We start from the raw sequence: 26,030 nt of genomic DNA on the forward strand, positions 1-26,030 counted from the left end.
CAAGGTTAAGGTCTTCTACACCACTGATCATTGTTTTGGAAGCCAGTGATTAGCCGTAAATGACAAGTGTATCCAAAACCAAAAATCCTCGTGGTGAACTCAGCTTTGCTGGACTGGAATGCCATCACTATACACTTGCGTCGTTTTGTTCTCATTTGCGTCATAGAATTTTGATAATCAGTTTTAGTAAACTCCCCCAATTTTTTCTTCTGTGTGTTGAGTCCTACATAACAAATAAAAGAGTGATTGACAGTAGTAAGTTTTCATTGTTTGAAAGGCAAAAAAAAGGGGGGCAACAGTGAGTTTGATCTTTTTCAAAACTATTCCATCTTTAAATTAAATCTCTTTGGCACTTTATCCTAATTTGGATTATCTTCTGAATTCCTTCTGGAATTTCTTCTCTGTTCTTTTCTCTAGCATATATAAAAATTGAAAACTGTAGCATCCAAGGTTTCTCCAACAGTATGAAGTTTTTTTATTCTTAGTCATGAAAAATGATGTTTTTCATTTGATGTTTTTTAAGTGAGGTATAACTGACGTAACATTATATTGGTTTCAGATGTACAACATAATGATTTGATACTTGTATATACAGGTACACCTCATTTTATTGCGCTTTATTACACTTTACAGATACTGCATTTTTTATAAATTGAAGGTTTGTTGTAAGCCAGCCTGCATTGTCAGATGATGGTTAGCATGTTTTTAGCAATAAAGTATTTTTAATTAAGGTATGTACCTTGTTTGATTAAACATAATGCTATTGCATACTTGATAGACTATAGTATAGGGTAAAGATAACTTTTATATGCACTAAGAAACCAAAAAATTTGTGTGACTCGCCTTATTGCGGTATTTGTTTTATTGCAGTGGTCTGAAACTGAACCTATAGTACCTTGAGGTATGCTTGTATTGCAGAATGATCACCCCAGTAAATCTAGTTAACATCCGTCACCATACATAAGTTTTCTTACGACAGGAACTTTCAAGATCTACCATCCTAGCTACTTTCAAATACGCAATACAGTATTATTAATTGTAATCACCATGCTGTACATTATATCCCTATGACATTCATTTTGTAACTGGAAATTTTTACCTTTTTGACCTCCTTCACCCATTTTCCCCACTCCCACTCCCACCCCCCCACCTCAGGCTACCACCAGTCGTCACTGTATCCATGGGCTCAGGGTTTTTTTGTCTGTTTTGTTGTTGTTTTTAGATTCACATATAAGGGAGATCATACGCTGTTTATCCTTTTTTGTCTCACTTACTTCACTTAGCATAGTGCCCTCCAGGTCCATCCATGTTGCCACAAATGGCAAGATTTCACTCATTATTATGTCTGAATAATACTCCATTGAGAGAGATTCTTTATCCAAAAAAAATGTGTTCTCTCAGACTTTGCCCATAATAATACGAATGGTATTTTTGGTAACATAATCTGTTTTCGATTTAATATGAGAGGCACTGTTGGGATTAAGTGGGTGATGTTAATAATATTGAACAAGAGGTATTTTAGGGGTGATATTTATTTATTTATTTTATTGCTTATCTCCATTACATCATTTTATTTTATTTTTTTAACATCTTTATTGGAGTATAATTGCTTTACAATGGTGTGTTAGTTTCTGCTTTATAACAAAGTGAATCAGTTATACATATACATATGTCCCCACATCTCTTCCCTCTTGCGTCTCCCTCCCTCCCTCCCTCCCTATCCCACCCCTCTAGGTGGTCACAAAGCACTGAGCTGATCTCCCTGTGCTACGTGGCTGCTTCCCACTAGCTATCTCTTACTTTTGGTAGTGTATATATGTCCATGGCACTCTCTCACTTCGTCCCAGCTTACCCTTCCCCCTCCCCGTATCCTCAAGTCCATTCTCTAGTAGGTCTGTGTCTTTATTCTTGTCTTGCCCCTAGGTTCTTCATGACCTTTTTTTTTCTTAGATTCCATATATATGTGTTAGCATACGGTATTTGTTTTTCTTTTTCTGACTTACTTCACTCTGTATGACAGACTCTAGGTCCATCCACCTCACTACAAATAACTCAATTTCGTTTCTTTTTATGGCTGAGTAACATTCCATTGTATATATGTGCCACATCTTCTTTATCCATTCATCTGTCAGTGGACACTTAGGTTGTTTCCATGTCATGGCTATTGTAAATAGTGCTGCAGTGAACATTGTGGTACATGACTCTTTTTGAATTATGGTTTTCTCAGGGTATATGCCCAGTAGTGGGATTGCTGGGTCATATGGTAGTTCTATTTATAGTTTTTTAAGGAACCTCCATACTGTTCTCCACAGTGGCTGTATCAATTTACCTTCCCACCAACAGTGCAAGAGGGTTCCCTTTTCTCCACACCCTCTCCAGCATTTATTGTTTGTAGATTTTTTGATGATGACCATTCTGATGGGTGTGAGGTGATACCTCATTGTAGTTTTGATTTGCATTTCTCTAATGATTAATGATGTTGAGCATTCTTTCATGTGTTTGTTGGCAATCTGTATAGCTTCTTCAGAGAAATGTCTATTTAGGTCTTCTGCCCATTTTTGGATTAGGTTGTTTCTTTTTTTGATATTGAGCTGCATGAGCTGCTTGTAAATTTTGGAGATTAATCCTTTGTCAGTTGCTTCATTTGCAAATATTTTCTCCCATTCTGAGGGTTGTCTTTTTGTCTTGTTTATGGTTTCCTTTGCTGTGTAAAAGCTTTTAAGTTTCATTAGGTCCCATTTGTTTATTTTTGTTTTTATTTCCATTTCGACAGATTAAAGTGGGGAAAGGCTGGAGGCAGGGAAAGCAAGTAGTTAGACATTTTTAGTAATTCAAGAATCATTTAAGTTCCTTAAGGGCAGCGCCTATTGTTGTGTTGTTCATCTGTCTATTTCCAGTCTTTGTATAGGTTGTGATACACAGTATAAGTTCATAGTTACAAATCATTTGTGGAACATTGCAGAAAGTAAGCTTAGTGAATAAATAAATGAGTAGATGAATTCTCCTTTATTGTTAAAAGAAAGACAGCTAAAGACTTAAACTAATGTGGTGGCTGGGAAATAAAGAGACTAGAAGAACATGGTGGAAAGAGTTAAGAAGGCTAAATGAAGGATTAGAGTGTAATACACCAAGAGGAACAAAACTAGGCAGACTCAAAACTGAACACTGGGAAACTAGAGAAAAGAAGGTGCTAAGTAACAACTGAGAAAGAAAATGCCTGTGTACGTGTAGGGGTTTTTTGTTGTTGTCAAGGGAAGAGTTGTGCAGGATAATTGCTGATCAGTCTATCAGATATTAAAGCAAGAGCTAATTGGAAAATACCCCATAGACAGTGGAATGAAAAAAAATATGGATTTGAGAGTTAATTGCATGTAATTGATAGATTAAGTCATTCTATGGATAAATTCTAAGATTAAACTGTTTCGTGAATGAATTCTGGTGAGAATAAGAATAGGCTAAATTATATCGTTGTAAGCTTTTTTAAAAAATTGGATCTATGTTTGAGCTATGCTTTATTGTGTAAGAATAAATTCTGCCACCAAGAATGCCAGTAATCTGTCCATATTTTCCATTGCAATGCAATTCAGTTGTAATGAATTAGGCTACCAAAATTTTATTATTTTTTTTTATTGCAGTAGGATTTGTGGCACATTTAAAGCTATCCTGTGGCAAACTCAGCTGGGAAAGAAAACTATACAGTCCTCTGCATAGCAGAAATTTTCTTAAAGGGTACATTTATAGACAAAATGACAAAGTTGCACAACAGTAGTGATAGACAGTCTTACAAGTAGCTTCTCCAAATAGTATCCACTGTTGCAAGTCAGAGAGTAATTACATCTGCATAGCATGGAACAGATTGTTAGTTGTACTTTGGAACAGTTGGCCCTCCGTATCCACAGGTTCTGCATTCGCGGATTAGACCAACCCTGGATCAGATTTGATTCCTCAGTTATGGAGGAACTGTGCATAAGGAGGACTAGCTATATAACACCATTTTATATAAAGAACTTGTGTATCTGTGGATTTTGGTATCCGTGGAGGGGAGAAGGGGGTTCCTGGAACCAATTATCCACGGATATTGAGGGATAACTATATTTTTAAACCTCAGTTCCACCCCCAGTGATAGTAGCATCATCAGTCACATGTTCTAGATTTTCGAGAAATAGAAAAGAAGGCTAGAAATCATCTCATTCATTTCACATTTCTAAGGAAAATCCGCCAGAGCATGGAAGCCTCATAACCGGTTAAATAGTTAGGCTAAGGCCAACTAATAAATAGTCTCTTGACTCCCAATCTAGTACTTTTCCTGTAATATTGCACAACCCTCCTTCTTTAAATGTGATTTAAGATGAGAAGTTTTCGTCTAAGCATCGATTTATGGTTTTATTTATACCTAGAATGTAAGAATTAATAGGAAAGTACCATTTTCTCTTACCAACTTTTTATATGCAATAAATTTATCACACAACTTGACTGTATTATTTTACTGATAAGAAAAAAGCCTAGATTCTGTTTTCTTTGGCAGGTGATTCATTCCACCTGGTTTAAATTTAGATAGTCAGTATTTTTAGGGAGGTGTTAGTAAATTTTGTTGAGGGAGAAACAAGAATTTTTTAAATGATCTTTCTTTTTAATCCTTTTTAACCAGCAAGAAGTTGAGAAGTTTACAGACCTAGAGAAACTCTACCTCTACCTTCAGCTGCCTTCTGGTCTCAGCAATGGAGAGAAAAGGTAATATCACTTCTTGTCTTTGCCTCAGTTACAGTGTTTATGTGTGTGTTGTGGTTGTTATTGTTTTGCACTATTCCTAAAACCATCAGGAAACAGACTGTCAAAACAGTAGATCTTTTTAGTCTTTGATCATATTTGGTTAAGTGTTTACCCATAGTTTTTGCTAATTCATTTGTGTACCTGGATGAGTGCTGTGAAATGCAGTTGGGTTATGTTTTATAAACAGATTAGTGTATTTATACAGTGTGGCAGATTTTGAAAATTGAACAGAAAGCCAAAGAATAAACAGATAAGTATTGTGAGCAATAAAGTGCAAGAGTTTTTTTAGGTACTGTCAGGTAAGCAGATCACAGAGCATAAAAAAGAAAAAAAAATGAATTGCCTGTATGGCACATGAATTTATGATAAATGTGTGATGTTTTAAGTGCTTGCGGGGTATTACTCTATTTTCATTAGTACAAATATTTAATAGCCTCATTTAGAAAATATAGAGAAAAGTTGTTGGTTCATGCATTCTGTTCTTAAAGGAGTTTCTCTACCCTTTTAAGTATTTCTCAGAGTTCATTTCATTCATATAAGTTATGCTTAACATTACTTTAAAAGTATAGGTATGAAAAGAACTGGAATGAAAAATCTGTTGCTTTTACTTTTTTCCCCTTGGACCACATTTTGTAACTATTTTAATAATTTTCTGTCCTAGAAATTGCTCAGTAATTTCTTTGAAAATGCATAAATTATTATTTATGAGTGAGGAGCTTCCCTCATGTTATAAGAGACACTGCCAGATAATAAAAATTTATGATGTTTAGTGGAGGTGTTGTCCTGGAGAGGAGGACTAGTTACAGAAAGGACCACAGAGGGAGACTTGTCCTTTCAGGATCTCTCCAGTGTGAATTCCATTCTGGATCATAGAAGCTTTAGTTACTTGAGAATGCTAAGCAAATAGAAAATAAACAATTTTTTCCATAACTTTCATTTTATAGTTTGATGATTTGGTAAGTTTAGGCAGATGAACAGGCAAGTAAATAAACAAATATCCCCTTAGAGGTAATTTTGGCCAAACAAATACCTTATGTTTTCAATGCTCCATCATCTCTGCCAGTTTAGAGACGGTGGTGGGGATGGAACAGGGCAATAACTTTAGTCAGACACTAGCTATAGAAAATGGCTCACGACCACAGGTGGACAATTTGTATTTGGATAACTAGGCATATACTTTATGTCCTGAGTTTGGTTTGGTCATTTATAGTGAGTTTACACAGAGTCCTTTAGTGGAACATTTAGGCCTGGTTCAAAAATTATCAATGAATTGCTGTCTAGTTCAGCTAAAACATGTTTTTATTTTATGATTAGTGATCAGAATGCCATGTCATCTAGTCGGGCACAGCAAATGCATGCCTTTTCCTGGATTCGGAATACCCTAGAGGAGCATCCTGAGACTTCACTGCCCAAACAGGAAGTCTATGATGAGTACAAGTAAGTATTATGTGTATATGTCAGGCATGCAGTGTATTAAAGAGATTATATACTATACTTGGCTACAATGATTTGTTTTATCATTGGCAAATATCATACTGGTATATGAGAGTTTAACTTAGAAATCTCTGGATTCCATTCATTTCTAAGCTCCTCTGGCAGCGTGTGTAATAAAGAACAGGATTACTGAATAAAAGGATTTCTTTAGAGTTCTTCTGGATCACAGGAGGGATGTCTGAGGGCAGAGGGACAATGGAGTAGGTTTGGTGAATAAAAGGATTCCTGTGAAGTTCTTAAGGATGACAAGAAGTGTGTGTCTGGGGTTCGTAGAGGGACAGTGGATGGCAATAAATAAATCAATGCATAAGGAAAAACTAAAACATGTTTTTTATTTAGATTTCTTAAATGTCTTTTTCATGAATCCAAAACTTCCCTAATCATTTTCTGTGCCAACCCGAGAAAAAGCTAAGTATCTGGAATGTTGTGAATTACTTACTCAGATGAAGGAGTTCAGTTGCTTGCACATAGAAGACACTCAAAACAGTTTTGATTGTACAGATAACTTATTTAAACACAGAAAACACAAGTATAGAGGCTAATGGGCCTTTCTGCATAAATGTCATAGATGCTGAATCTAGTCTTGTTTAACATTTTATAATTGATTTGGAAGCGGGAATTTGTTCTAGCAGAGTAAGTGAAACCAAAATTTTCTGGGTATTGAAATATCAAAGCAAGGACCACGTATGTGTTGTACTTACACAATGTGGAAGAAAAGTGTCAGATAAGTGCTGCTGTTAGCCAGTGTAAGATGATGTAAAAGAACTACACTTACTGAGAAGATTATTGGTATCTAGAAAGAAAACTTTCTGTGCTCATTCAAAATTCTGATTTCCTCACCTTAAGAAACGCAGTAGAACTGGAGAAATATGTCTGAAATAATCAAGGGAACAAGGTTAAACGGAACAGCTTTAGATTTTTCCTCTTTAGAAAAATTAAAGCTAAGAGTACATGTGATCCAAGTCTATAAAGTTCATTTTCTCAGTCTACAACAGTCTACTGAATACCTGCTATGTGCCATGTCAAACCCTGTAAGAAGTTCTGAGGATACAACAAATAAAATACAGCTTCTGCCCTCATCAAGAATATGAAAAAACAAAAACAAACAAAAAATATATATATATAAAATATATATATAGTGAGCATGAATTCTTAACTACAAGTTAATTCTAATTAAGATAGAGATAACCTTGTGAAACTACAAAGAAGTAAATTTAAATTCATTAAAAGTTTATTAATATCAAGCAAACGTGATATGTTTAAGAAACCCTGTATCGAGGATCAAGAGAATAGGTTCTGTCGTTAAACTTGTGTGACCTGGACAGGTGTTTTAACCACTATTTTTTCAGTTGCATAATCTATAAAATGAGGTGATTGAAGAGGTATGAGTTTTCTTTTAGCTCTAAAATTCTGAAAGTTGTCTGAGGTAGGAAATGAGGAAAACAAATTATCCAAAATGTCTCATGTTTCCCAAAAGGCAAATCAGACAAATTAATGCATGACATTTCCATAATGAATTAATAAGGAAACCGAGGATATTTATATATTTTTGAAGTGATATCCTTCCCCTGCACAACCCTTTGCATCACCATTAGAGACAGCACCCTACATTTGTGGAAGTATGACTCTGAACCATTAAAGCAGTCCTTACGTTCCTAAAAGTTTCCTGCCTTGGGCAAATCACAGTTATATTTTTCTATAATATTTTGCTGTGAAATCATTTTCTAAGGTTCTCATAAATTCTTATAATTTTTTTCACTAAGAAAAGTTAAAGGTTTTTCCTAAACAAAAGAGAACCAAAACATAACATTGTTTTGGGACAAGGAATGGTAGCTCCAATGTTGAGCGGTTTATTCGCAATTCAGTAGAGAGCAACTGAGATAAAAGGAAGTAACTTAGACTAGAGTTTTAAAAGGAATTAGTAGGTAAGGGAAATTCTTGATAATGATGTAAACAGGAAAGAAATACCAGTTCTGTTCATGGAATTTGAAAGTATTATACTAATGATTGTCCCTTTATAAAAATCAGTATATTACTATACAATAGTACTGTAACTGAGTCTGAGTATTTTAGTTCAAAACACATTTCACTAAGAATGTACGCTATTCACTGTTGTATTCTACATAGTGTTTCCGCATAGTAGGCACTAATTTAATATTAAGAGTGACTAGAGACCAGTCTCTCCCATCAGGAAACTTGCACAAGCCTCCTAGATAGCCTCATCCACCAGAGGGCACCCAGCAGAAGCACTTCAGACCTAGGGACACATACAGACTGAAAGTGAGGGGATGGAAAAAGATATTCCATGCAAGTGGAAATCAAAAGAAAGCTGGAGTAGCAATACTCATATAACATAAAACAGACTTTAAATCAAAGAATGTTACAAGAGACAGGGAAGGACACTACATAATGATGAAGGGATCAATCCAAGAAGAAGGTATAACAATTATAAATATATATGCACCCAACATAGGAGCACCTCAATACATAAGGCAACTGCTAAAACAGCTATAAAAGAGGAAATCGACAGTAACACAATAGTGGTGGGGGACTTTAACACCTCATTTACACCAATGGACAGATCATCCAAAGAGAAAATTAATAAAGAAACACAAGCTTTAAATGATACAATACACCAGATAGATTTAATTGATATTTATAGGACATTCCATCCAAAAACAGCAGATTACACTTTCTTCTGAACTGCACATGGAACATTCTCCAGGATAGATTACATCTTGGGTCACAAATCAAGCCTCAGTAAATTTAAGAAAATTGAAATCATATCAAGCATCTTTTCTGACCACAACACTGTGAGATTAGTAATCAGTTACAGGGAAAAAAAACATAAAAATCACAAACACAGGGAGGCTAAACAATACGTTACTAAATAACCAAAATATCACTGAAGAAATCAAAGAGGAAATCAAAAAATACCTAGAGACAAATGACAACGAAAACACGGCGATCCAAAACTTATGTGATGCAGCAAAAGCAGTTCTAAGAGGGAAGTTTATAGCAAAACAAGCCTACCTCAAGAAACAAGAAAAATCTCAAACAATCTAATCTTACACCTAAAGGAACTAGAGAAAGAAGAACAAACAAAACCCAAACTTAGTAGAAGGAACGAAATCATAAAGATCAGAGCAGAAATAAATTAAATAGAAACAAAGAAAACAATAGCAAAGATCAATAAAACTAAAAGCTTGTTCTTTGAGAAGATAAACAAAATTCATAAACCATTAGCCAGACTCATCAAGAATAAGAGGGAGAGGACTCAAATCAATAAAATTAGAAATGAAAAAGAGAAGTTACAACAGACACTGCACTAATACAAAGCATCCTAAGAGACTACTACAAGTAACTCTATGCCAATAAAATGGACAACCTGGAAGAAATGGACAAATTCTTAGGAAGATATAACCTTCCAAGAGTGAACCAGGAATAAATAGACAATGTGAAGAGACCAATCAGAAGTAATGACATTGAAACTGTGATTAAAAACCTTCCAACAAACACAAAAGTCTAGGACAAGATGGCTTCGCAGGTGAATTCTGTCAAACATTTAGAGAAGAGCTAACACCCATCCTTCTCAAACTCTTCCAAAAAATTACAGAGGAAGGAACACTCCCAAACTCATTCTGTGAGGCCACCATCACCCTGATACCAAAACCAGACAAAGATACTCAAAAAAAGAAAATTACAGACCAGTATCACTGATGAATATAGATGCAAAAATCCTCAACAACATACTAGCAAACAGAATCCAACAACACATTAAAAGAATCATACACTATGATCAAGTGGAATTTTTCCCAGGGATGCAAGGATTCTTCAGTATACGCAAATCAATCAATGTGATACACCATATTAACAAACTGAGAGTAAAAACCATATGATCATCTCAACAGATGCAGAAAAGGCTTTTGACAAAATTGAATACCCATTTATGATAAAAACTCTCCAGAAAGTGGGCATAGAGGGAACCTACCTCAACATAATAAAGGCCATATACGACAAACTCACAGCAAACATCATTCTCAATGGTGAAAAACTGAAAGCATTTCCTCTAAGTTCAGGAACGAGACAAGGATGCCCACTCTCGCCACTATTATTCAACATAGTTTTGGAAGTCCTAGCCACAGCAATCAGAGAAGGAAAAGAAATAAAGGAATACAAATTGGAAAAGAAGAAGTAAAACTGTCACTGTTTGCAGATGACACGATACTATACATAGATAATCCTAAAGATGCCACCAGAAAACTACTAGAGCTAATCAATGAATTTGGTAAAGTTGCAGGATACAAAATTAATGAACAGAAATCTCTTGCATTCCTATACACTAATGATGAAAAATCTGAAAGAGAAATTAAGGAAACACTCCCATTTACCACTGCAACAAAAAGAATGAAATACCTAGGAATAAACCTTCCTAGGGAGACAAAAGACCTGTATGCAGAAAACTGTAAGACACTGATGAAAGAAGTTAAGGATGATATCAACTGATGGAGAGATATACCATGTTCTTGGATTGGAAGAATCAATATTGTGAAAATGACTATACTACCCAAAGCAATCTACAGATTCAATGCAATCCCTATCAAATTACCAATGGCATTTTTTACAGAACTAGAAAAAAAAATCTTAAAATTTGTATGGAAACACAAAAGACCCCCAATAGCCAAAGTGGTCTTGAGGGAAGAAAAATAGAGCTGGAGGAATCAGACTCCTTGACTTCAGACTATACTACAAAGCTACAGTAATCAAGACAGTATGGTATTGGCCCAAAAACAGAAATATAGATCTATGGAACAGGATAGAAAGCCCAGAGATAAACTCACACACCTATGGTCAACTAATCTATGACAAAGGAGGCAGGGATATACAATGGAGAAAAGACAGTCTTTTCAATAAGTGGTGCTGGGAAAGCTGGACAGCTACATGTAAAAGAATGAAATTAGAACACTCCCTAACACCATACACAAAAATAAACTCAAAATGGATTAAAGACCTAAATGTAAGACTGGACACTATAAAACTCTTAGAGGAAAACATAGGAAGAACACTCTCTGACATAAATCACAGCAAGTTCTTTGTTTGATCCACCTCCTAGAGTAATGGAAATAAAACCAAATATAAACAAATGGGACCTAATGAAACTTAAAACCTTTTGCACAGCAAAGGAAAAACCATAAACAGGTCAAAAAGACAACCCTCAGAATGGGAGAAAATATTTGCAAACAAATCAATGGACAAAGGATTAATCTCCAAAGTGTATAAACAGCTCATGCAGCTCAATATTAAAAAAACAAACAACCCAATCCAAAAATGGGCAGAAGACCTAAATAGACATTTCTCCAAAGAAGACATACAGATGGCCAGGAAGTACATGAAAAGCTGCTCAACATCACTAATTATTAGAGAAATGCAAATCAAAACTACAGTGAGGTATCACCTCACACCAGTTAGAATGGGCATCATCAGAAAATCTACAAACAGCAAATGCTGGAGAGGGTGTGGAGAAGAGGGAACCCTTTTGGTGGAAATGTAAATTGATACAGCCACTATGGAGAACAGTATGGAGGTTCCTTAAAAAACTAAAAACAGAATAACCATATGACCCAGCAATCCCACTACTGGGCATATACCCAGAGAAAACCACAATTCAAAAAGACACATGCACCCCAGTGTTCATTGCAGCACTATTTCCAATAGCCATGTCATGGAAGCAATCTAAATGCCCATTGACAGACAAATGGATAAAGAAGTTGTGGTACATATATACAATGGAATATTATTCAGCCATAAAAAGAAACGAAATTGGGTCATTTGTAGAGGTGTGGATGGATGTAGAGACTGTCATACAGAGTGAAGTAAGTCAGAAAGAGAAAAATAAATATCGTACATTAATGCATATATGTGGAACCTAGAAATATGGTACAGATGAACCGGTTTGCAGGGCAGAAATAGAGAAACATATGTAGAGAACAAACGTATGGACACCAAGGGGGGAAAGTGTGGGCTCGGGGGGTGGTGTGATGAATTTGGAGATTGCGATTGACTAATATGTATAAAACGGATAAGTAATAAGAACCTGCTGTATAAAAAAATAAATAAAATTCAAAAAAAAATGAGTGACTTGAATCCGATCTTGACATTCATAATAAAATTTCAGTGTTATAAGATGTCATAAGTCTTCTAGTACACTACCATCCCCATTGTATAGGCAAAACATTAAAACTCGAAAGTTAGGTGACTCTTCCAGTGTTCCAAAATTTGTCAGGGATGAATATAAGGCTAGAACTCAGATTCCATGAGTAGTTCATAATAGGTGAGAAGGCAAACCTGTTCAATTTGAGTGATATGAAGCAGAGTGAGTAGAATAGGTTGGGAAAGTAGTTAGAAATAAAGTTGCCTAGGGCTTCCACTTAGTGTCAGTAAATAAGCTGCACAAAATATGAACCTGTTAATATACGGTTAGTATACATGCATACAGATAATGTGAGTGTTGTAAGAGACACAGCACAGTAACATCTATTAGCAGCATGCCATGTTCTAAGAAGAAAGTATGTTTGTGTTTCCACAGAATTACAGCATGTGGGAACTCCAAGCTATTCTCTCATTTCATTGTACATTGCCTAAAACCATAATTTGCTATGTGGGTTTAAATAACTTGATGAAAACTGTAGAAAGGCTAGAGACAGGCAAAAAGTAGATCAAAGTATTAGGAAATAGATACTTAAACGTTTTTAAATTATGTTGTCTAGAGAAAGCAAAATGGAATATAGCTATATTTTTTTAAAGGACAAGAAGTTTAAATCACAGGAGGAGAGATTTCAATTAGACACAAAATAACACTTCCTGCCAGAAGAGATTTTTAGAGAAATTTTGTCCTTTTCTAAAGGCCTTTTGGACTAGTCATTTTCCAGTTTGGAATGCCTTAATGAGGTTTCCTGAGTAAAAACTTAACATAGAGTGACAAATCTTAAATCGAGTCTGTTCTAAATATTCATTGAAAAATATTATTAATGTGAAATGTACATTTATTTTAAGCCATTCCTATTCATTGCAGTGATGTTTAGATATATTTGTGTGAATATCAATCCCTTTCATAGCCATTAAAATCAGAATCCCTTTGAGAGAAAAAATGAAGATGTAATCTAAGACAGTATGGTTTCTTTTAACTGTATTTTTATGCTGAATTAAGATATTAATAGAACCAAAGTTTTAAGGGACTTCCCACATGCAAAGACAGTCGATTTACAAACTATTGTGAATTTTTATATTTGTTGAAACTTCTGAAGTCTGATAATCACATGTGTTTATGAAAGTGATGATTAATGTGTTAATTTTTCTAATTATGAAAGTAGTATGTGTTCATCATGAATGTTTTGGCCGGTAGTTATAAATGTATAAAAAGAAAACTAGCACCAGTAATCTTACTACCTACAAGTAACCATTTTGGCTTATTAATTCTTTTTATTTTTTCTACTGCCTTCTTTTCATGTATATGTTCTTGTTATTGTTTAATCAAATCTTGACCCCACTGGTTACACAATTCTTGAATGGGGGAACAGTTGCAAATAATACTGCAGTGAACATTCTTGACTATATAATTTAGTGTAGATTATTACAATTGGAATTGCTGCTTATGAACCATTATATATTAAGGATATTAAGTATTGAAATATAAGTTTTTTTCAAGATTGCTGTTTATTATTTAATTTTTTAATAAGTAGTCTGATCTGTCTTCTTTCTTTGCAGCTTGTAACATTGCTATTATGCTTAGAAAGAACTTCTTCCCAATGACATTAGCAGCTGAATACTCATGTGTATTTTCCCTAGATATTACTTACTTCATTTTTCACATAACCCATTAGTTCTTCTAGACCGAATATATACATTTATTTTGATAAATGCCATAAGATAAGGAGCTAATTTTAATTTTTTCTAAATGGCTAATTTCCCAGTCTTATTTATTGACAATTTTTTTCTCAATACTAATCTATAATGTAGTTTTTATCTGACTAAAGCCTTTAGGATTCAATTTTCTTCCTTTGTATTTTTCTGTTCTTAGGCCAGTACCATACCATTTTTAAGTATTTTAGCCATTAAATGTTTAAAAAGCTAGTGGGACCAGTCTTCCTTCATTATTCCTCTTTTTCAAAAATTTCCATGGTTTTATTTGCATACCACTTAATATATTCTTGTGAAGTTTGGAATCACTTTTCTAACTTTTTTTAAAAAGGGAAACCTCAAAGGAATTTTGATTCAAAATGCATTAAATACGAAAATTTATTTTAGAAAAATTAACTTCAGAGCTAGAAGTATGTTTCTTAACGTCTTTCTCGTGTCGTTCAGTAAAGTTTTAGTTATTTTTCCTTAAATTGACTCCACTTATTTTTCTTGTTAAGTTTATTCCTTACAAATTTTTATTATGTTATTTATATTATGAAAAATGTATTTTATTATTTTATTATTGGTTTGGTTTGTAAGATATCTGTAGACTTCTATTATATTTATGTTGCACATTTTATGTTTAGTGAACTTTGTTTAATCCTAATTTTTCAGCTATTACTTTGGACTCTTCTGGGTAGCGTTTATCCTGTATATCTTCCTCATCCTCTTTATTTAATTACATTGAATTGATTTTCCTTCTGACTTTGAATAATAGCAATAATAGGCATCATTTTGTCTTACAGTTCTTTGATGTTAAGGGTGTATCATTTATAATTGACCAAGACTTTATTGGCTTTCTTATGAGAAATTGATATTGAAATTCATCTAATGCTTTTTGGGCATCTGTTTAGATTATTCATTGCTTCTTCTGTTACCTATTGATATGATATATAAAGATACTACCTAATATAAACCCTTCTTTTATTCCTAGAATGAATGTCTTCTTCATGTCGAGATCTGTAATCTTTTAGCATACTGTTGGTTTCTATTTTCAAGTATATTTTTTAGGATCTTTGCATCTATATTCATAAGTGAATATGGTCTGTAATTTTCTTTTTTTGTGCTGTCTTTGTCAAGTTTTGATATCGGGTTTGGCCAGCTTCGTAAATGAATTAGAACTCTTTCCCTAATTTCCTGTGCTCTGGGACAGTTTATATAGTTTGGGAATTATTTGTTCTTGAAAATGTTAAAGAACTCAACTGTAATACCATCTAGGCCTGGAACCTTTGTTGGAGGTAATTCATTGACAATTTTGGGGGGTTTTTTTCTGGTTAGATTTTTACTTCGTTAGTCAGTTTTGGTAATTGGTTTTTCCTGGAATTCATTCAGATTTTCAAATATATTGGCATAACATTATATATACTATTTTCTCACAAATTGAATATCTTCTTTATCTGTTATATCCTTTTTTATATTTCTAGTTTTAGTCATTTGAATTTTCCTCTTTTTTTCAAAGTATATTTAGCTGTAGTTTATTTTTATTGGTTTTCTTAAAAAAAACCCTAAGATTGATAAGTCAGTTTTTGTTTGTTTTTTTTTTGCCTGATGTCTCATTTTTAGGTGTCTATTTTTGTTATCCTGATTTTCTCAGGTTTTTTCCTTATTAAATGGAATGCTTACTTTGTTTTCATTCTTTTCATATTTGAGATAAAAAAGACGGCACCATTACAACGGAGAAGCATATGAGGATGATGAACATCATCCTTGGGGTGGTGTTCCTTGTCAGACCTCCTAATATGGCCAGTGAATAACACTCACTGTTGGCATTTTATTTGCAGTAGTGATTGAGTGAAGGACCGTAATCATAATATGCTCACTACTTGCTACTGTTTGTTTTAATATTCAACTATAGTAGTGTTTTAAAACTTAAATGAAGGGGCTTCCCTGGTGGCGCAGTGGTTGAGAGTCCGCCTGCCGATGCAGGGGACACGGGTTCGTGCCCCGGTCCGGGAAGATCCCACATGTCGCGGAACGGCTAGGCCCGTGAGCCATGGCCGCTGAGCCTGCGCATCCGGAGCCTGTGCTCCGCAACGGGAGAGGCCACAGCAGTGAGAGGCCCGTGTACCTCAAAAAAAAAATTAAATGAAGAATAAACTTGAATATAAAAGCTCAAAAAAAAAATCTCCGAATTGGATCTTTATTTTTAATTCCACTTTCATTCCTCTGCTATACACGGCCTGGTAGTCAGCATTCTACACGACTCTCTTTCCATTCAGGAGAGCCATCTTTATATCTATGAATTTGCCTCTTATAGTTCTGGCTGTATTCCTTAGGTATGGATATGATTACCTTTATTTTCTAATATACCTTTATTTTCTAATAGTGTGCAATTATAGCTTTGATTTCTTCTTTGACCCAAAATAGTTAGGAGTGGTTTTTTTACCTTTTCACATGCTTGAGGGAGTTGAGGTTTTTTTCCATTTTGTTTTGCACTTTATTAATTCCTAGTTTTATTATATTATAGTCAAAGAATGTGGCTCATTCAATTTTTGATTTTTTTATAATCATTGAGGTTTACTTTCAGACTAACATTCAATTTTTATAAATATGTCTGGACGTTCTCTTTATTTGCACTGTATATTGACTTATATTGATAAGCACTGAATCCAGTTCCTGTAATTTTCAGATCCTTCGAATTCTGCAAGAAGTCCTTACTCTTTTGTCTGTTTAATTAGTTTAGCATGAGTACTGTGTTAATCTCTTACAAAAGTGATATTTCTCACAATTCCTTATGGTATTTTTAATGGGTTTTGCTGCACAGGTCTTGGGGCTGTTAGACAAAAAACATTCATGATTGTATATCTTTATGATAGTTAAAGCCTATTGTCAACAACAAAAAAAAGATCCTCTGTCATATTAAATGTATTTTGTCTTAAATTCTCCTTTGATACCAATATTTGTAACCCATTCTGGATACCTGTCTAATATAAGTATATAGTTTTCCATCCTTTTATTTTTACCATTTATGTCATTTTGTTTTAGGCAGTTTACATTATTATGTTTCTAAAGTTTTTAATCTAAAATTGTCTTTGGTCTTAAAATCTGACCAATAGGAGAAGCTGGTGGAATGAACCAGTCTCAGAACTGTGATGTTTGCAAACACTTAGCAACAGAGACAGCAGCAGCCACAGTTCCTGCTGCTTTTTCCTGCTGCATGCTAGAGAAACACAAGCATTAATCCTAAGTGGATTTCTTACTAAATAATATGTAGCCTGTTTTAGCATTCCTGAAAATCTGTTTGCTTTCATTCTCGGTAGGATCACAAATGTTCAGATTTATAAACTTGACAACTTTGGCTGCAGTGTTTCCTGGGACACAGATGTTCTCTCCAAATCCATTTTTTTTAATCTATGTAATATTTTAAGGAATATGATTATTTTGCTTTTTATTTTTTTTAATTTAAAAAGAGTTTATTTTTATTTTTGGCTGTGTTGGGTCTTTGTTGGCTGCGTGCGGGCTTTCTTTAGTTGCAGCGAGCGGGGGATACTCTTCGTTGCAGTGCACGGGCTTCTCGTTGCGGTAGCTTCTCTTGTTGCGGAGCACAGGCTCTAGGTGCGCGGGCTTCAGTATTTGTGGCATGCGGGCTCAGTAGCTGTGGCTCGCGGGCTCTAGAGCGCAAGCTCAGTAGTTGTGGCGCACGGGCTTAGTTGCTCCGCGGCATGTGGGATCTTCCCGGACCAGGGCTCGAATCCATGTCCCCTGCATTGGCAGGCAGATTCTTAACCACTGCGCCACCAGGGAATTCCCTGTTTTGCTTTTTAGTTTGTGCATGGTCATTAATTTTGTATGTGTGATACTTTAGTGCTTACCGTCTACGTTTGTAATTTGTTGTATTAATCAATGTAAGTTAAATTCTTAGGACAGCCTTGAAGGTAGAAATAAATTCTAATAACATATTTGTTTTAAGACCTTTAAAATAGTGAACATTTCATGAGTTAAATGACATATATATGTTTTACAGCAACCTATAATCTAGGTTAGACCTAAACATATGTGTAGAATTTATAAATTTCTTAAATACGTATTGTTTAATGTTACATCATCTGTATGAAATAAATGGAAGCAGATATTACTCCTGCTTTGTGGATGATGTTCTTATGATACAGAAGTGAATGGTTTTGGACAAATCTGAAACCAGGTTTTCTGACTTCAAAGCTGGGCTCTTTTTACATTAATCCCTATTACCTCTAGAAACTTGTCCCAAATGCTATCCTTTTTCTTTTTTATATAAATTTATTATTTTATTTGGCTGTGTTGGGTCTTCGTTGCTGCACGCGGGCTTCCTCTAGTTGTGGCACATGGGAGCTACTCTTTGTTGTGGTGTGCAGGCTTCTCATTGCGGTGGCTTCTCTTGTTGCAGAGCACGGGCTCTAGGCACGCGGGCTTCAGTAGTTGTGGCTCACAGGCTCTAGAGCGCAGGCTCAGTAGTTGTGGTGCACAGGCTTAGTTGCTCCGTGGCACGTGGGATCTTCCTGGACCAGGGCTCGAACCCGTGTCCCCTGCATCGGCAGGCAGATTCTTAACCACTGCACCACCAGGAAGTCCCTGCTATTCTTTTTAAAATTTAAAATTTTGGAGTAGCATTTGCCAAGCCTTAACTGTATTTTAAATATATATAACTAATTGGAAATAGTAAACTAAAACTTAAAAGTGATCAATTTTGGGATTACTGACTTTTTGTTCATATTTGATAGTTAAATATATACTAAATATGCTTAAGACATAAATTGGTTTAAGATTTTTACCATTTAAATTTACATTAATATTTGTAGTCTGAATTGTTACCCTAAATACATTGTCTAGCCTTTAAGTTATTACTTTTCAGGTAAGTTTTTTTTCACACTTCCTTGGTGTGGCCTGTTTCACAGAGGTCCTTATCCTAGTTTTCTGTTTTCCCTGTGTTTCCTTCGACTTGATTCTCAAGGAGCTAGTTGATAATCTGTCTTTCCCTCACCTTCTCTATGTTTCTGACCTCTGGTACTTTCACAGAGCGCTCATTTACTCTCATCTTCCCCTCCTCAACTCTTTACAATAATAATAGGAAGAGCAGTAACAGCACAGTGGAGAATAAAGCTGGAATTGTAAATATTATATCAGGAAAGGAACTAGGTCTGTTATTTGACACATTTGTAGAGAAGACTGACTGACTTGTCCAAAATTACACCAAGTGTACTAAACATATGTTATAGTCATAACTGGAACTACAAAGCAAGTCTCCTAATTTAAAATCAGTCCTTTCCAATACCCCCACCCGTGTAAACTGCATGTTCATGAGCCCAGCTGTTCCATATCTTGAATCTTTCTGTTAGCAATCCATCACTGCTCTTACTACCTTAACTTTTTCGTCTGCCACTAACATGATATGTTGCAATTGATAGGCACTGAGTACTTTTCTTTTAGCTAATGCTATTAAGACTTCAACATTACTACTCCTGAGGACAAATTAAAATAAATTATTAAAAATAAATTAATTTGAGTGCATTAATTCACCGAGCATTATATGCACACAATCCCTGCTCTCAAATAGGAGAAACAGACCAGTAAGTAAACAGGTGCAAAGAAAGAGTTACTATAGTTTAACTTGGTGAATTGAAGGCAGACATCACAGAAGAGGTGAATTCTATAAAAACTGAGAAGTTTACCAAGCAGACTAGGGATTGAGAAGGGGGTTCTAGGTGGAAGGTGCAATACGTAATGCATGGAGGCTTATAATCAGAGTTCAGGAGAAGATGTCAGAGACCAGGCCAAAAACGTTAGACTACTTCCATGGCCAGGTCATGCAGGCTCACTGAAAACTTAATAAAAACAAACATCGGCAGAAAGTGAGAAACTGTAAGGTTAAGGAGAGAATTAGTATTTAAGAGTTAGGAACAGGAAGAACAAGAGCCCTCCAAAAATGAAGAGGAATATAAAAGAGAAGCAAGAAAGCATGTTGTGTTATAATGTGAGAAAAGAGATTATTTTGAGAAGGGAATTCGCTCCAGTCTCGTGTGCCTCAGGCAGCTCAAGTAAGAGGAAGACAAGGAAGTCAGTTAATAGCCTATTTGGAATCTGTTGCCAGAGCAGTTTCCACATCGTATTAGGGAATGAAGCCTGATTTCAAGAGCAGTTTCCACATCGTATTAGGGAATGAAGCCTGATTTCAATGTCATGAAAGGTAAACAGGTGGGAAGTAAAGAACTTGAGTAGAGACTTATTTTTAAAGGGTTAGAAAAGAAAAAGTAGTTAGAAGTAGAGACGTGAGGTGGTGAGAACAGATTTTTTTTTTTTCAGTCTCATCCATTAGGGATCAAGTTAATTTGCATATAGCAACATGCAGTGAGCAGTAGCTGCAACAAGAAGAAGGAATTCAGTTTTCCTTTTGCCAGCTCTGTAATATTAGCAGGGATCCAGGCTTCTAAGTCCCCACTCCACCACCCATAATCCCTAGCCTGGTTTTACTTGTTGCATCCAAAACGAGCTACTATGGCTGATGGGAAAACTAAGCGACTTAGAATTCAGATGCATTATGGAAGAGAGGAAAAGGTTGGAAAATCACTGATTTATGTTACTTATTTAAAGCTAATCATCCTGTCTTCTGGTTTTCTAAATTACCATTTAAATATAGTGGTTTTTTTCTCTTCCCAAATAGATACTTTAAAAAAAAAACCTTGCACTAAGCCTTGCTTATAATAAAACCACATTTATTTTTATTTGTGGTAAAATACACACAAAAATTGACCATCATAACCATTTTTAAGTTCATAGTTTGGTGGTAATGAGTACATTCACATTGTTGTGCTACCACACCACCATACATCCAGGGAACTCTTTTCTTCTTGCAAAACTGCAACTCTACCCATCAAACAATAACCCCCCATTTCCTCCTCCCTGAGCACCTGGCAACCACCATTGTACTTTTCTGTCTCTATGAATTTGACTATTCCAAGTATTACCTCATATAAGCTGAATCATATGGTATTCTCCTTTTGTGAATAGCTTATTTCACTCAGCATAATGTCCTCAAGGTTCATCCATGTAGTAGCATGTGTCAGACTATTCCATTATATGTATTCACAATTTTGTTTATCCATTCTTCTGTGATGGGTACTTAGCTTGCTTCTACCTTTTGGCTGTGATGAATAATGCTTCTATGAACATGGGTGTACAGATATCTCTTCAGGACCTACTTTCAGTTATTTGGGGTATATACCCAAAAGCAGAATTGCTGGATCATATGGTAATTCTATTTTAATTTTATGAGGAACTATCATATTGTTTTTCATAATGACTATACCATTTTACAACCTCACCAGCAGTGTACAAGGTTCTCCATATCCTTGTCAATGCTTATTATTTTCTGGGGGTTTTGATAGTGGCCATTTTAGTGGGTGTGAGGTGGTGTCTCATCGTGGTTTTTTTTTTTTAACTTCTTATTTTATATTTGAGTGTAGCCGATTAACAATGTTGTGATAGTTTCAGGTGCACAGCAAAGCATCTCAGGCATACACATACATGTATCCATTCTCCCCCAAACTCGCCTCCCATCCAGGCTGCCACATAACATTGAGCAGAGATCCCTGTGCTATACAGTAGGTCCTTGTTAGTTATCCATTTTAAATAAAGCAGTGTGTACATGTTGATCCCAAACTCCCTAACTATCCCTTCCTCCCACCCTTCCCCCCCGGTAACCATTAGTTCATTCTCTAAGTCTGTGAGTCTGTTTCTGTTTTGTGAATAAGTTCTTTCATATCGTTTCTTTTTAGATTCTGCATATAAGGGATATCATATGATATTTCTCTTTCTCTGACTTACTTCACTCAGTATGACAATCTCTGGGTCCATCCATTCTGCTACAAATGGCATTATTTCATTCTCTTTAATGGCTGAGTAATATTCCGTTGTATATATGTACCACATCTTCTTTATCCATTCCTCTGTCAGTGGACATTTAGTTTGCTTTCATGTCTTGGCTATTGTAAACAGTGCTTGCAGTGAACACTGGGGTGCATGTATCCTTTCGGACCATGTTTTTCTCTGGATATATGCCCAGGAGTAGGACTGCAAGGTCATATGGTAGCTCTATTTTTAGTTTTTTAAGGAACCTCCATACTGTTATCCATAGTGGCTGTACCAATTCACATTCCCACCAGCAGTGCAAGAGTGTTCCCTTTTCTCCACACCCTCTCCAACATTTATTGTTTCTAGATTTTTTGATGATGGCCATTTTGACTCGTGTGAGGTGATATCTCATTGTGGTTTTGGTTTGCATTTCTCAAATAATTAGTGACATTGAACATCTTTTCATGTGCCTCTTGGCCATCTGTATGTCTTCTTGGGAGAAATGTCTATTTAGATCTTTTGCCCATTTTTCCAATGGGTCGTTTGTTTTGATGATATTAAGCCACATGAGCTGTGTGTAAATTGTGGAGACTAATCCCTTGTCGGTCACATCATTTGCAAATATTTTCTCCCAATCTGTGGGTTGTCTTTTCGTTTTGTTTATGGTTTCCTTTGCTATGCAAAAGCTTTTGAGTTTAATTAGGTCCCATTTGTTTATTTTTGGTTTTATTTCCATTATCCTGGGAGATGGATCAAAAAAGATATCGCTGCAATTTCTGTCAGAATGTTCTGCCTATGTCTTCCTCTAGGAGTTTTATAGTGTCTTTAATCCATTTTGAGCTTATTTTTGTGTATGGTATTAAAGAATGATCTAATTTTATTTTTTTGTATGTAGCTGTCCAGTTTTCCCAGTGCCATTTGTTGAAGAGACTGTCTTGCCCCCACTGTGTAGTGTTTCCTCCTTTGTTGTAGATTAATTGACCATAGGTGCATAGGTTTATTTCTGGGCTTTCTATCATGTTCCATTGATCTGTATTTCTGTTTTTGTGCCAGTATCATAGTGCCTTGATGACTGTAGCTTTGTAGTATAGTCTGAAGTCCAGGGGCCTGATTCCTCAGACTCCGTTTTTCTTTCTCAAGATTGCTTTGGCTATTTGGGATTGGGATCTTGTGTCTCCATACAAATTTTAGGATTTTTTTGTTCTAGTTCTGTGAAAAATGCCATTGGTAATTTGATAGGGATTGCATTGAATCTGTAGATTGCCTTCGGTAGTATAGTCATTTTGACAATATTGATTCTTCCAGTCTGTCAACATGGTATATCTTTCCATCTGTTTGTTTTGTCTTCGATTTCATTCATCATCATCTTATAGTTTTCAGAGTACAAGTCTTTTACCTCTGTAGATAGGTTTATTCCTAGGTATTTTGTTCTTTTTTTTTTTTTTTTTTTTTTTTTTGCCGTACATGGGCATCTCACTGCCATGGCCTCTCCCGTTGCGGAGCACAGGCTCCAGACGCGTAGGCTCAGTGGCCATGGCCCACGGGCCCAGCCGCTCCGTGGCATGTGGGATCCTCCCCAGACCGGGACACGAACCTGCGTCCCCTGCATCAGCAGGTGGACTCTCAACCACTGCGCCACCAGGGAAGCCCTGTTCTTTTTAATGCAATGGTAAATGGGATTGTTTCTTGAATTTCTCTTTCTGATCTTTCATTGTTAGTGTATAGAAATGCAGCATATTCCTCTGTATTAGTTTTGATATCTGCAATTTTTATCATAAATGGGTGCTGAATTTTGTCAAAAGCTTCTTCTGCATATATTGAGATGATCATATGGTTTTTATTCTTCAATTTGTTGATACAGTGTATCACACTGATTGATTAGTGGATATTGAAAAATACTTTCAGCCCTGGGAGAAATCCCACTTGATCATGTGTATGATCCTTTTAATGTATTGTTGGATTCAGATTGCTAGTATTTTGCTGAGGATTTTTGGATCTATGTTCATCAGTGATATTGGCCTGTAATTTTCTTTTTTTGTGGCATCTTTTTCTGGTTTTGGTGTCAGGGTGATGGTCACCTCATAGAATGAGTTTGGGAGTTTTCCGTCCTCTGCAATTTTTGGGAACAGTTTCAGAAGGATAGATGTTAGTTCTTCTCTAAATGTTTGATAGAATTCACCTGTGAAGCCATCAGGTCCTGGACATTTGTTTGTTGGGAGGTTTTTTGTTTTGTTTTGTTTTGTTTTTGTGGTACACGGGCCTCTCACTGTTGTGGCCTCTCCCGTTGCGGAGCACAGGCTCCGGACGCGCAGGCTCAGCGGCCATGCCTCACTGGCCTAGCCGCTCCACGGCATGTGGGATCTTCCCAGACCGGGGCACGAACCCGTGTCCCCTGCATCGGCAGGCGGACTCTCAACCACTGCGCCACCAGGGAAGCCCTGTTGGGAGTTTTTTAATCACAGTTTCAATTTCAGTGCTTGTGCTTGGTGTGTTCATATTTTCTGTTTCTTCCTGGTTCAGTCTTGGGAGGTACCTTTCTAAGAATTTGTCCATTTCTTCTAGGTTGTCCATTTTATTGGCATACAGTTGCTCGTAGTAGTCTCTTATGATCCTCTTTTTAAAAAATATTTATTTTATTTTTTCTTTTTGGCTGCGCCGGGTCTTAGTTGCAGCATGTGGGATCTTCGTTGCCACGTGTGGTATCTTTAATTGCAGCATGCAGGATCTAGTTCCCTGACCAGGGATTGTACCTGGGCCCCCTGCATAGGGAGCTCGCAGTCTTAAGCCCTGGACCACCAGGTCCTTTGTATTTCTGTGGTGTCAGTTGTAACTTCTCCTTTTTCATTTCTAATTTTATTGATTTGAGTCCTCTCCCTTTTTTCCTTTATCAGTCTGGCTAAAGGTTTATCAATTTTCTTTTTCTTTTTCAAAGAACCAGCTTTTAGTTTCATTGATCTTTGCTATTGTTTTCTTTGTTTCTGTTTCATTTATTTCTGCACTGAACTTTATAATTTCTTTCCTTGTGCTAACTTTAGGCTTTGTTTGTTCTTTCTCTAATTGCTTTAGGTATAAGGTTAGATTGTTTATTTGAGATTTTTCTTGTTTCCTGTTGTAAGACTGTATTGCTATAAACTTCTCTCTTAGAACTGCTTTTGCTGCATCCCATAGGTTTTGGATCACTGTGGTTTCCTTTTCACTTGTCTCTAGGTAGTTTTTGATTTCATCTTTGATTTCTTCAGTGGTCCATTGGTTGTTTCATAGCATTACTGTTTAACCTCCATGTGTTTGTGTTTTTTATAATTTTTTTTTGTAGTTTATTTCTAAGCTCATAGCATTGTGATCGGAAAAGATGCATGATATGATTTCAATTTTCTTAAATTTACCAAGGCTTGCCTTGTGGCCCAGCATGTGGTCAATCCTGGAGAATGTTCCGCGTGCACTTGAGAATAATGTGTATTCTGCTGCTTTTGGATGGAATGCTATGTAAATATCAATTAAGTCCATCTAGTCTAATATGTCATTTAAGGCCTGTGTTTCCTTATTGATTTTCTGTCTGGATGATCTATCCATTGATGCAAATGGGATGTTAAAGTCCCCTCCTATTGTTGTGTTACTGTCGATTTCTCCCTTTATGGTTGTTAGTATTTGCCTTATGTGTTAAGGTGCTCCTGTGTTGGGTGCATATACATTTACAACTGTTATATCGTCTTCTTGGATTGATCCCTTGGTCATTATGTAGTGTCCTTCTTTGTCTCTTATAACAGTCTTTATTTTAAAGTCTATTTTGTGTGATATGAGTATTGCTACTCCAGATTTCTTTTGATTTCCATTTGCATGGGATACCTTCTTCCATTCCCTCATTGTGGTTTTGATTTACATTCCCTGAATGATTAGTGGTATTGAGCATGTTTTCATATGTTTATTGGCCTTTTGTATATCTTCTTTGGAGAAATGTATTCAAGTTCTTTTGCCCATTTATGCATTGG

General features: G+C 35.8%; 1 protein-coding gene across 4 annotated transcripts in view; it reads left to right on the plus strand.

Annotated features, from left to right (window-relative positions):
- Positions 1–26,030, plus strand: part of RFX7 (regulatory factor X7) — a 168,983-nt gene that overhangs the window by 78,415 nt on the left and 64,538 nt on the right. For all 4 annotated transcript variants that reach the window (XR_016392099.1, XR_016392100.1, XM_022579565.3 and 1 more), the window contains 2 exons: positions 4,649–4,731; positions 6,085–6,207. Coding sequence is in view for 2 of the 4 variants with exons in the window: in XM_022579565.3 (XP_022435273.2) it covers positions 4,649–4,731; positions 6,085–6,207 (206 nt within the window). In the remaining 2 variants the exon portion in view is untranslated. The remainder of the gene's footprint in view (positions 1–4,648; positions 4,732–6,084; positions 6,208–26,030) is intronic.

Source organism: Delphinapterus leucas, chromosome 2, assembly GCF_059928025.1.
Source record: "Delphinapterus leucas isolate spDelLeu-1000000601 "Yukka" chromosome 2, BTC_Dleu_Yukka2, whole genome shotgun sequence".
Lineage (NCBI taxonomy): Eukaryota > Metazoa > Chordata > Mammalia > Artiodactyla > Monodontidae > Delphinapterus > Delphinapterus leucas.